This window comes from Chelonoidis abingdonii, chromosome 2 (genome assembly GCF_003597395.2).
Source record: "Chelonoidis abingdonii isolate Lonesome George chromosome 2, CheloAbing_2.0, whole genome shotgun sequence".
Classification (NCBI taxonomy): Eukaryota; Metazoa; Chordata; order Testudines; family Testudinidae; genus Chelonoidis; species Chelonoidis abingdonii.
The window spans coordinates 232,416,606-232,429,257 of record NC_133770.1 but is presented as its reverse complement, the minus strand read 5'-3'; the positions used below and the strand labels follow the sequence as shown (position 1 = coordinate 232,429,257).

At 42.9% G+C, this 12,652-nt stretch overlaps 1 protein-coding gene across 1 annotated transcript in view; it reads left to right on the top strand.

Moving 5' to 3' along the window:
- Positions 1–11,437, top strand: part of LOC116834637 (epidermal retinol dehydrogenase 2-like) — a 31,263-nt gene extending 19,826 nt beyond the window's left edge. The window contains exons 3-6 of the mRNA XM_032796874.2: positions 3,317–3,416; positions 5,468–5,612; positions 10,405–10,527; positions 11,130–11,437. Of these exons, the coding sequence (XP_032652765.1) occupies positions 3,317–3,416; positions 5,468–5,612; positions 10,405–10,527; positions 11,130–11,259 (498 nt within the window). The 3' untranslated portion in view covers positions 11,260–11,437. The remainder of the gene's footprint in view (positions 1–3,316; positions 3,417–5,467; positions 5,613–10,404; positions 10,528–11,129) is intronic.
- Positions 11,438–12,652: the final 1,215 nt, after the last annotated feature.

Below are 12,652 nucleotides of genomic sequence, written 5' to 3'. Positions count from 1 at the left end.
GTATTCACCCACGAAAGCTCACGCTCCAAAACTTCTGTTAGTCTATAAGGTGCCACAGGATTCTCTGCTGCAGTTGCCATTGAAATATCATCTCTGCATCTTGCTAAGGACAGGGCTCTGCAGAAAACAATTTCTGGACTGATAGCTGCTGTGAATGTCCTTCCCTTGCCAGACTTAAATTTGGTTTTCTTGGTCATCTCAGAAAATGTGGTGATACCAGATCAAGTGCCCCTCTCTCAAATCTCTCCATTTGTTCTTCACCAACATTATCTGTTTCCAGTAGAGTCTTATACATCTGATGTTACACATATTCCACTAGATATATTGATAAGGACCTCTGGATGTGATTCAGGGTCAAATGGGTTTGTCATATTGTTGTGGATATGGTGGTGTGACGGGGCATCTGCTCTGCACTGGTCCTGAGAGGGTTAAAACCAGCCTAGGGAGACTGAGGGCAAGGCAGCCAAAGGAGTGGCTGCAGGGGAAACAGCCAATTAGGGTGGTGGCTGCAGACAATTAGGGCGATGGCTGGACCAGCCAATCAGGGCCCAGCTGGCCCAAGTAAAAGGAAGCTGTAGACCAGACTGAAGGAGTCTGCTGCAGGGAGCCCTGGGGAGACAACTGGCTTCCTAGAAGGTTCCTGGCAGGCTGCCAGGACTTGCAGCCTTGAGGCCCTGGGAAGAGGGCAAAGGAGCCAGAGGCAAGAGCAGAAGGAACTGAGGCTGCGGGGAAGTGGCCCAGGGAATAGAGACAGCTGGAAGGAGGAGGCAGCAGGAAGCTGCTGTTTGCGGGGTCCCTGGACCGGGGCCTGGAGTAGTGGGCGGGCCTGGATCCCTCCGCCACACTAATTGCTGAAGGAGCAGCCTGGCTGTGGACTGCCAAGCTGCTGCGAGGAGCAGCTGGACTCTTATTGGAGGAGTCTCCTGGAGGGGAGAGTGACATGGCGGAGGGCTGTGCCACAAAGCAGACGCTGAGAGAAAGGAGCCATAACGGGTCTGTAGGCGGAGGCGATGACAACAGAGCCACCACCACCTGAGGATGCACCCGCTGGGACTGAGCTAATTCCTGAAGTGCCAAGCATCAGGTGCCGGTGTGGTGAGTGACCCCGTGACAGGTGGTAAAGCTGTACCATGCTCTTCACCGCAGAGCAAGGACTTGTTTGTGGATTTTCTTTTCACTACTTTTGTTATAGCACTTCTTTCTCTCATAGTTTTTGCATATTCGTAATATGAAGCTATGTATTGTCATCTCTAATACTGACCTATGCATAAGTCAATTAAAAGGCTAGTTTCTAGAATATTTCAAAGGCTAGTACTACATACATAGACAATTACAAATGAAAATCTTCTACCAGGCAGACTAGAAGCCAGGGCCAGCTCTGCTGTTTTTGCTACCCCAAGCAGCGCGCCGAATTGCCACTGCAGATGGCCGGGGCAGTCTGTGTGCCGTTAAGGCGGCACGTGCGTTTCCATAGCAGCGGCAATTCAGCAGCAGCTTCTGTCTTCAGCCAGAAGACCGAAGCTGCATCGCTGCGGACAGCTGAACATAGAAGCTGCCACCGAATTTCCACTGCTGCGGAAACACGTGTGCTGCCCTAACGGCTCATGGACTGCCCCCACCATCCATTGTGGCAATTCAGCACACTGTTTAGGGGCAGAAACACACGGACTGCTGCCCCTTGCAGATTGCCGCTCCAAGCACCTACTTGGAATGCTGGTGCCTGGAGCTGGCCCTGCTAGAAGCTACACTGTATGTACAAAAGCTTACTAATGGTGAAGAATTAGGAATTCTCATACATTTATATCTATCCACTCTGCACTACAGGCTATGGGCACACAATCTACTGATACTGGTGCACAACCTTCAATGTGAGAATGACCTGGTCAGCAAATTTTAATCAAAAATACTGTATAGAAACTTTATAATCTGCAGTGAGATGTTTTCACATCACATACTCTTAATTGTCGAAGTATTTCATGTTAGCAAATTGCAAAGTGTTGATATTCACTATTTTTGCCACATGCTGAACAGCTTCATCACTTCTGGGGGGGGAAAAACAAACTTGCCCATGCAAAATCAATAAAAGTCTTTTATTAAATTGTCGTCTGGTAGATTTGACCAATAAACACCACAGTACAGTGTTGAAATTAACTTAAACAGTAGCCATGTTGCAATGTTTCTGGAACAGTGCAAAAAAAGACACCTTTCTCATTCTGAGTACCATTGTTTCACCCAGCCTGCAGGCTTGTGGCACCACTTGGACAGCTTCACATCATACTTCATCTAAATGTATTGTGGCAAAATCAGACCAGACAGCTATAAAAGAGTGGTGGAAGGCAGATATATCAGCCCTAGAATGGTAAAGGCCCTTTTCCCTGTGAACTGAAAAGAACTTCTCAGGTTAGCTTGAGATGCCTGAACCAATTAAAGGCCTCTGGTGATCCTTAAAAAAAACCCTTTTCTGGTTTGAGGGAGGTATGAGAAACAAGTTGCAGGAGGCCTTGTGGCAGTAGGGAGGAAAGGCTTCTGCTGGGTGGAAGACTGCTCTCCTCCCCATAGGGGAAAAACTCAAGTTAACTTCTGTTTGTGGAAGAACTACCAACGAAAAGTCAGTGTCGTAAGGCAACGCCACGGAGAGGGTGCAGGGAAAGGTATTTATTTTTGTGTTGTGAATTTGGACTTTTATTTTGTTCAAGAGAGCTCCTCTGGCCTACTCTGAGGCCCACCTTGTAAATATTGAAAAATAAACCAAAGTGTGGAATTAAAAACTACCAGAGTGGGGCTGATTTACACGAGACCCCCACAGCCAGAGGGACAAACACCAAACCAGCTGAGGTGAAAGGTGTCTTGTCATAGTACATAAAATAAGTTTTTTCAAATGATGTATAACGTGGGGGCGTTTTAGGGTAGATACATTAAAATCCAAAAATATGGCCCTTTTTGGAGAATTGCTGCATGGCTAACAGGCCACCTCTGCCTGCAACTATCATCCCTTTCCCTCCATCTGCCTGACAAGTTGGCTTCTAGCTCCCCCTAGTGGATCAATATGACTGGAAAAACCTAATTGAAAACACTTCAGCGAGTCTGCAAAGTCAAGCCAGAAGGAAACACTAAACGGATGAAATAAGAATAATCTCTGTGCTGATAAATCTCCATGATTTTAGGGAAAAGCTTACTCCTTGAAAAGTCATTATCTTAAAAGTCTCCTATTTTCAAAAGTGAAGCTTTGAAAAGTAATTGAAGTGGTAAAACCTAATTATAGAATGAACTAATTTTAACTGATGCCTAATTGTGTGGTTTCTTCTGTGTTCCATAGACTTGCAAAGCCTTCCTTCCAGCTATGATAGCCCGTAACCGTGGACACTTGGTTAGTATCTCAAGTGGAATTGGACTTATTGGTGCCAATAAACTGACAGGTTAGTGTACTATAGAGGTATTCTGAATTAATTTAAATGTATACTCAGAGTTAATGATTTTACTTCTGAAATCTCATCCAGCTTTTTAAAGGAAAGTTGTCTTAATTTATTATGCAACGATAGTATAAACTCATAAAAATCCTGCAAGTAGTTGTAAAAAATTATGAGCAGATTGAAGGAAAGAACTATGATGATTATGCCTGTTTAGCATAAACAAGCCTCCTGCAGGCTTCATGGACTGGAAGGAGCAATACGCACCATAGCAAACCAATAATTCATTTATTACGGGGACAGCGGTGATCTCTGGAGGAACATTGCCTAATATTTCCCATTATCATTTTTTCTGACTTTTTGAAAAGAGCTCTATTGCCTCCATGGTTTGCAGCTAGAACTTTATATTTAGTAGGGGGATGTTCCTGGTGTCATAAGAGGTGCCTTTTATGATCACCATGAAAATCCATTCTGATTCAATGAGTTATCAGCTGTTAAAATGCTCCATTTTCCTTTTGTGTTTTTCTCAGTCGAGCTTGCTATTAAAATTCCTGAACAGACCATCCGCATGTTGTATGCTTCCCAACCTCTCACTTTTGCATTCCACACAGACAAAATGGATCATTCAGCTCCACATATTTCCTCTCAAAAGACCATTGTGCTAACAACCAGGCAATTAGGAGCATGTCTTGCTTCTTCTATTGATTGATATTAATAATTCTGTGTTCTTCCCACCTTCTGTTAGGCAAGACCACATACTCCATTGAGAATCTGAGAATGCAATCATGTCTTTAACATGGCCAACCGAACTTTCAGCCACTTAATTACACTTCCTGTCAGCATATCTGAGTAGTTAGATTTGGCAGAATCTTTCTGTCTATAAAATGGGGCTACTCATGCACATGTAACACACTGCTTCAAAGAATAAGACTACACCTGCTATCATTTATTGAATTTAGTCTTCAAGCACAAGTGGAGAGAGAGGAATATTACACTTCTTTTTATTCTTTAAAAAAACTTGTTGTTAAAGTTGCAAAGACAAACACGAAAAGTTAGGAATAGCCTGTATTAAGGATGTTTGTGGAACCTTAATGACATCCACATTGCAGGCCTGGGCAATGGAAGGATAATGGAGTTGCCGTTGGTAATGGAGGAAGATGACATGGGGAAGGATTAGTAGGAAAGATGAGAATTTCATTTTTGGAAAGATCAAGTTTGACATGCAGAAGGACATCCAAGAGGAGATGTCTAAGACAACTAGAGCCACAAGACTGGACAAAAGATAGCAAGAATCTCAAATCTAACTAACTACCAGAGGATAATGATAATGAGAGTCTTGGGAGCAGATGAGTTTGATGAGGTTATATCCAGGGAAGAGAAGAGAATTGCACATGAAAGAATGGCGGATTAAGAGACACCAATGAAGAGTCTGAGGGAGTAATGGGTGAGGTAGGGGAAGAATATAATAATGAGAACCTGGAAGAGAAAAAGTATGGTTTGTTGGATGAAGGGTCTGAAGGGAATCATCTGTCTTAAAGGCAGCATTGAGGAGGTAGTGCCCTTAGAGTTTAGCAAAGGAAATAGTTTCTGTTCCAGTGTAAGCTTCTTGGGGTAGTTCTGGATCCAGGTGTTCTGAAACTAATAGGATGTTTGGTCTGTTATTTGCATGTAAATATCCAGGATGCTCTTTCCACGCGTACCAGTGCTGTGCCTGAGCTCCAGTAACAAACTGAAATGTTTCAACATCTCAGCTACTCTTGTCAGATTATGTTGTCAGATTATAGGTCTTATGCTGTGCAAATTAATGGTCCGGTTGTGAGAACCTTGCTCATGCTAGTGAGCTCTTGCATGAATAGTTCTGTTGAACTCACCTCAATAAATGCTCACCAACATGAGTAAGGGTTGCACAACTGGGCCCTAAAACAAAACAGAAAGTAGCATAGCATAACTCATTGTTACCAAAGTTTAAGTATTTTATTCTAAAAATTTAAATTCAGGCAGTAACACTTGCTCTGATGCTAATGATGTGTTTGAATATTCTTTTTTTCTTCTCTTTACAGATTATAGTGCAAGTAAATTTGCAATAATTGGCTTTCTGGAGTCATTAACTTTTGAGTTGCAGGCTGCAGGAAAGAAAGGCATTAAAACCACCATCGTCTGTCCTTCTTTCGTAAATACAGAATTATCTACAGGTATTCATGTCTCGTAAGTAAAACTTCTTCTATTTTGCATATTAAGCAATTGCATCTGGAATACTAAAAATGGTTGACTTTAGATCTAGCATTTGTCACCATTCAGGGCAACTGCCCTCTCAGTGGTTTAATTCCCCTCTGTGGTCCAGCCAATGCCACCCACTCTTATGCTTCCAGCTCCACAGCTGTTGTATTTCTTGGGTGGAGACCCACATTTCTCTCTCCCTTCTGACCAAGACATTCCCAGGCAGCACAGTTCCCTGCCTTCACTCTGTTATGCCCAGCACAGACAGGTTGCCTGAGGACACCTGCTTGCTTTCTCCTCAGAGACAGTTAACAGGTATAATTGCTAGAATAATAAGGTACCACACAAAACTTCTGTGCACGCCTAGTTTATTCTTAAGGTAAAAACACTACAGAGAAAACACATTAAAATCAATAAAGGACCTACACGCGTGCTAATAAGCTTACCAAAGATCCCCACCCCCGCAATCTTACATGGGCTCTGGCAGCAGCAGTCCTGCAACACCACATCCAGGGGTTTCCTTTGTGGTCACAAGTTCATCACCGCTTGAGTTCAGAACAAGCACAGTTTTATGGGGCCTCAGTTTGCCCTGTCTTTCCAACCCCACCCTAAAGATGGGGGACCTTTGTGGACCAGAGGTTCTGTCAATTTGCTGGATCAAGAAGAAGGCCCTGAGCCAGTTGAAAATCAAATTATTTATCCAAAAACCTTTTCTTTGTCTGGTCCCTGGATAATCCATTTCGAACTAGTATATGTGAGCCTCTCCAGGGAATTGGTTTCTTTGACAATGTTACAGTCTGAGTGCATTTGTCTTATCAGCCCATGCTGTTCTCCTATTTACTCTTCCTATGGAAATATATGCAATGCTACAACAACACATACACAGTTGCATTTTTAATATAATAGACCCCAAAGGTATTAACCTAATTCAATATGGTTTAATTTAATTCAATGAAATTCATTCAGGACATTGCAGGAAATTGTCAGTCTGTCACGGCATGTATGAAAATAGAATTAGTACACAGTAGGAATCATTTTTTCAGTCTCCAGCCATTTTAAGGTTGGCTTTGCTTTTTAATACCATTTGTATGGCTTATAAGTGCACAACGCCATGAATAATGATTCCACTTAAGCACACATGACCAATAACTGACATGAGCACAGACAGCACAAAAGTCTTACTGGCTGTGGACTCTTACTCAGAAATGCATTTCTACAGCATGTATGTGGTAAGAGGGACATTGCTGAAGTGGAGGACTAAGTACCTGAACCAAAGCCCATTGACTTAAATTGGCTTTTGGATAATGCCTCAACTGGACACTTCTTTCAGGCAGGTGAAAATTAGGCATGGTAGTGTGTTGATGATCGAAGACTTATCTACACAAGAAGTTAAGTTGCATTAACTAAAAGTGTGAATTCAAAGTACATTAGTTAAAGTGCATTATACCCCTATGTGGATTCTCTCATTAAGAAGTAAAGTGGCCTTAGTTCATTTCACTTTTGCATCTGCTTGAGAAATGCAGAACACTAACCCTTGGTCAACACTTAAAACTTGTACTGGCCTAGCCATGTTAGTGAGAGGTGTGAAAAAGACACCTCTGGCAACGTAGCTCTGCCAATAAAACCAGCAGTGTAAACACAGCTATGCCTAAGGAGGGTGCTTCTGTTGACATAACTAATGATGTTCAGGGAGGTAGTGTTCCTATGCTGACAGAAAAATTCCTGTCAATGTACGCTGTATCTACACTAGGGGGTGATGCTGGCATAGGCTCTTTAGCATAGACAAAACCTTAATGCCTGAACTCCATGTCCAAACCTATATAGGAGTATGCAGGAATGTTGCAAATAGGAGGAGAAGCTGAGTCTGTTCTAGGATGTTCATAGATGGCTCTGGGAAGACTGCTATAAGTCAGAGCAGCCCTAGAGCTGTTCTGATTTACATCAGAGGCCATTCCAGCCCCCGGAGCAGCCCAAAATGTGAGAAATACACAGGTGATTTAAAGCCAGCTTTGCCTCCCATCCTCCTGAGCCACACCTCAGTGCTGCTTCTCCTGGAAGGTGAAGCACAGAACTTAGTCAAATTTGTTTGTCATCCCTTAAAACATCTGCAACTGTCACAGAAGTCTAAACATGTACTGGTGTATGATGTTACCTACACTAGAGAATATTAGCCTTGCAATCACTTTCCCAGCCCCCTAGCCACCTGTAACACATCACGTGGCCACACACAATCACTACCAATGGTGCACAGGTGTTCACACAATCACTGTAATTCCTCTTCCTCTGAGCAAGACTGACAACTATGTCATCCACCCTAATGGCACTGCACCATTGCAGTGCCAGTGTAGACAAAGCACTGGTCTAGCAGCTCCAAGCAATGCAATTGTTGTTGTTCTCGGTTTTTCCGTGCATTTCCGCAGTGATTCTGCTTGTCAGTCAGTCAGTAACCATTCTGACAGTTCAGAGTGCTGTCTGCATGCAGGCATAAGCAGCTGAAGTAGTACTTGGCCAGTCTGGGGCTCTGCCCAGTGTCCCCTCCAGGGCTCTCTCCACAACCCCCAGAGTAGCAAATGCTGTGACAGAGTAACTGACCCCTGCAGGTCGAGTTGGTCCAGCTTCCCTGTGTCAGAGCAGCTGTGGCCAATGAAGCCAATCAGAAGGGGTGCGGCTACATCTGGGTCTCTAAAGGCCTGTCAGAGGACAGGAGGAGGGGGAGTGACTAGGAGAGACGAACTACAGTGGAGTGAAGGGAACTCCTGTGGTAGGGGCCAGGTGCTCAGAAAGGGTGTCCTGGAGCTGCTGTTCCAGAAGACTAGAAGAGCTGGATGAGAGCAAAGCTAACGAACAAGACGTGGCTGAGAAAGGAGCTGGCTGGGCCTGGGAAGCTGCAAGAAGGATTATCCCTGGGAGGGGAGCCCATGAAACCATAGTGCATAAGGTGAACTGATGGATTGTGGGGTTTTTTTTGTTTGTTTGTTTTACTTGCTTACATTTGGATAATATACCTACTTAAAAGAGACTGGGCATGGCAATGTATGCTTGGAACCTAAGGGAAAGCCCTGCCATATCAGACACACAAACATTCCGGCAAGAGCTTCGTTGGGGAACTTCCGCATAGTATTTGCAAGAGGGAGGGCTCAGCAGGGTTTAGTCCTGATAGCTTGAAATCATCCACTGGAACAAATGAGAAATGTATATACCATACATTTGGACATGTCACAAGAGATAATGATATCATTATGTACATGCCTAAGGCTTGGTCTGCACTTAAATTGTATCAGTGTAGCTACATCAGTCACAACTGTTGGGGGGAAAAATACACCCCCGACTGACATAGCTATGCCAACAAAACCACCAGAGTAGATGCAGCTATGTCAACAGCAGAGTGATTCTGTCAGTGTAGCTACTGTCATTCATGGAGGTGGTGCTCCTGCACTGAGAGAAAAACTCCTTCTGTTGGTGTTGGCTGTATCTGTGCTAGGGGGCTGTGCCAACATAGCTATGCTGGCATACGTTCTATAATGTAGACATAGTCTAATAATACCAGATGCTGTGGGATAGGTACAGTTCACAGACCCTGTAACCCTGGAGTGTGGACACTGTGCACTGTGTGCACTCAAACACGGATGACTAGCTTGGATTTGGTAGCAAGATAGAAAGCCTTATCTTATAGGTCACTATTTCAAATTCCATCTCAAAGTGCATAGGGACCAACATCAATTCCGTGGCCTTACCTGAAATAAAATTTTGCTCTTGAATCAGCCTGATGTGGACACCGGCTGGCGTTACAAACCGCCCTCACTCAGGCAGGCAAGAAGCCTTGTTGGCAGATATGGTGCTGAGGAAGTTATTCTACAGAAAGAACTTAATCTTTAGAGCTCTGCCACCTGCACAGCTCACTAGCACTAAACTTTAGCTCTCTCTATAAAATAACGAGTTTATGCAGCACTTTGGACCAGCACTTTGACACACAGCTGGGAAAAGCGCACAACTCAAATGGTCAGTGATAAGACCAAATGAAAATCAGACCATAAAAGACAACCAGTCTGATGTAGGGGCCAAATTTTGTGACCTCTTTGTGTGCATGTGAGTGCATAAATTGTCCACACAGTTATATATGTAACTGCAGTAAGAGTTGATGGGTGCATTTGCAGAGATCTGACAACTTAGCCACAAAAGAGCATTGTTTGGTAAACATTTAACATATAAACTTCTATGCGTAAAACTCCTGTTAACTTCAGTGGGCTTCAGAACTGGCCCTGTATGAGTGCTATTTATTAGTTAAAATTTCACAGTTAACAACAGATTTTACTAATCGTTTTACTTACAGGGGGACTCTAAAGCTACATCTACACTACAGGTGCTACAGCAGCACAGCTATGGTGCTGCAGCTGTACCACTTTAGATCCTTAGCGTAGATACTTCCTACAGCAATGGAAAGGGGTTTTCCATCACTAGTTAATCCACCTCTCAGAGAAGCGGTAACTAGGTCAATGCAAGACCTATGGAAAGTCAATATAGCATAATCTACACTGGAGGTTAGGTCAGTTTACCTATACTGCTCAGGGGTGTGAATCTTTCGCACTCTTGAGTGATGTAACTAGGTCAGCCTAAATGTTGTGTAAGCCTGGCTTAAGAATGGAGAATCTTTACTTATTGCAAGAAGCAAAATTTTCCATTTGAAGTGGGAGGAAGGAGGGAAGTTATCAGTTTTGAAATAAGTGATTCCAAGAGTAAAGTTTTACAGTTTTGTAACAGCTACATGTCCTCTTTTACCCAGGAGGCCACTTTTACTTCCTATTTTGGATGTAGAGTATGCAGGCAGGAAGATTGTGGATGCAATTCGAGAGGAGAAGTTTTATGTGTTCATGCCTCTGACCAATTACATTTCTGCTTTGAAAAAGTAAGAATGGGACTTCTGTTCCAGCATTTCTTCTCCCTGCCCCCACCTCCAAACATCTGGTAGCTAAACGGAATGCAAAGCTAGTAAAAATGTGCAATAAGATATGACACTGGACTATCAATTTTCAGACTAGTTACCTACAGAACTATGAAGAAAGGGTGGTCTCAACTACTGCTTCCAACACACTTCTCAGATTATAAGACAGTGTGATTTGCAGGAAGGCATTCGGGGCCAGAAGTCAGGAAGTCCCAAGTTCTAAAACTGCCTCTGACACTGACTGGCTCTGTGCTCTCAGTCAAATGGCTTAATATCTCTGCGTCTGTTTCCTCGTTTGTAAACTTGGAATGTTAAACATGCTGTGAAGACTAAGGTTGGAGATGTCAAGTATTATGTCATGGAAATGTAGTGCTGGAAGGGACCTCAAGAAGTCGTCTATATCATCCACCCATGCTGAGGCAGACCAAGTATACCTAGACCATCTCTGACATATTTGATTTTATGTTTATATGTAGTATTAATTTATTTCCGCGTTAGTTAGAATTAGTGGGTGGATGGTATTTTTTCACTATCAAGACTAACTAGAAATGTTGTTTGTTCCTCAGCTTTGTACCTAAGAAAGTGCTATTCCTTGCTGTAGAGTATGCTGGTATTTTCAACAATCTGGATGGTGTCAGAGACCAGAAGAGAAGGGACCAAAACCGCACTGCTCCGAAGATGTCCGATACCAGCTAATCCAAATTCATGTGTAACATTTAATGGACATAATAGGTTATTTCTTCAGATTTTTTTCTTTCTTAGATCAGTTCTCTTCTATATGATACTTTAGGTGTTTAAAGATGTCATAGTTGTTCTGATAGCTGTCTGTTAATCAGTATTTTTCATCCTTAACTGTTCTCTCTTCTTTCTATCAATACAGGCATATTCTCCACTCAACATATGTATGTAAGTCATTAAAGCAAATAAAAATGAATTTAATTATCTGTCTTAGTTCCACAGGTAATGGGTATCCAGGTCACAAATTAACATAGCTAATATGAGTCAACAGTGTGACCATAAGCTAAATAAGAGTTAACAGTGTGATGCTGTTGGGGAAAAAAAGCAAACATGATTCTGGGATGCATTAACAAGTGAGTTGTGAGCAAGACACAAGAAGTCATTCTTCTGCTCTATTTCTGCGCTGGTTAGGCCTCAACTGGAGTATTGTGTCCAGTTCTGGGCACCGCATTTCAAGAAAGATGTGGAGAAATTGGAGAGAGTCCAGAGGAGAGCAACAAGAATGATTAAAGGTCTTGAGAACATAACCTACGAAGGAAGGCTGAAAGAATTGGGTTTGTTTAGTTGGAAAGAAAGACTGAGAGAGGACTACAGCAGTTCATCACAGGGTAACGATAGCAGCGAGATTCATAGTGGAGTGACCGAGGAGAAAACTTGTTTCACCCTTAGCCTCGAATAATGATAACACAAGAAGCACACTGGGTCTACTCGAGCAAGGGAGATTTAGCCTTGGATTATGGAAGAAGTTCTAACTGGTCAGGATAAGTTAGAACTCTGGAGAATAAATGCCTCAGGGAGGTGGTGGAACTCCATCTCTGAGGAATCATTTAGAGTAGGTACGATAATGTCTATCAGAGATGGTCTAGACAGTATTTGGTCCTGCCATGAGGGCAGGGGACTGGACTCGATGACCTCTCAAGGTCCCTTCCAGTCCTTGAATCTATGATACCTTTATAGGCACTCACAGCTAAGAGATTGTGGGATTTAATGGGCATGGAGAGAGTGACCTAATCTCATATTGTTAAAGGTAGTCCCTCCAGAACAATATTATATATTATAATCAGGGCTGAATAGACCAAGTTACATTGCCACTGCCTTTACTTATTAGTTCTGCAGAATATTTCACTTCTATTCCATGCATAGGCCGTAATTTGAAATGTTGTATCTGAGGCAGTGTTTCCCCAAAGCAAGGGACATGTCCAAGGAGGACAATAAAGCACTAGTTTTGAGGGGTTCATACAGACCTTTCAAATATTCTCCTGAGTCTGTGCTTTCATTTAAAACAAAATGAAGTCTCTAGCTATTATACTGCAAAGAAAAAAGTTTAAATCTGAAGTGCAACCAAAGGAAT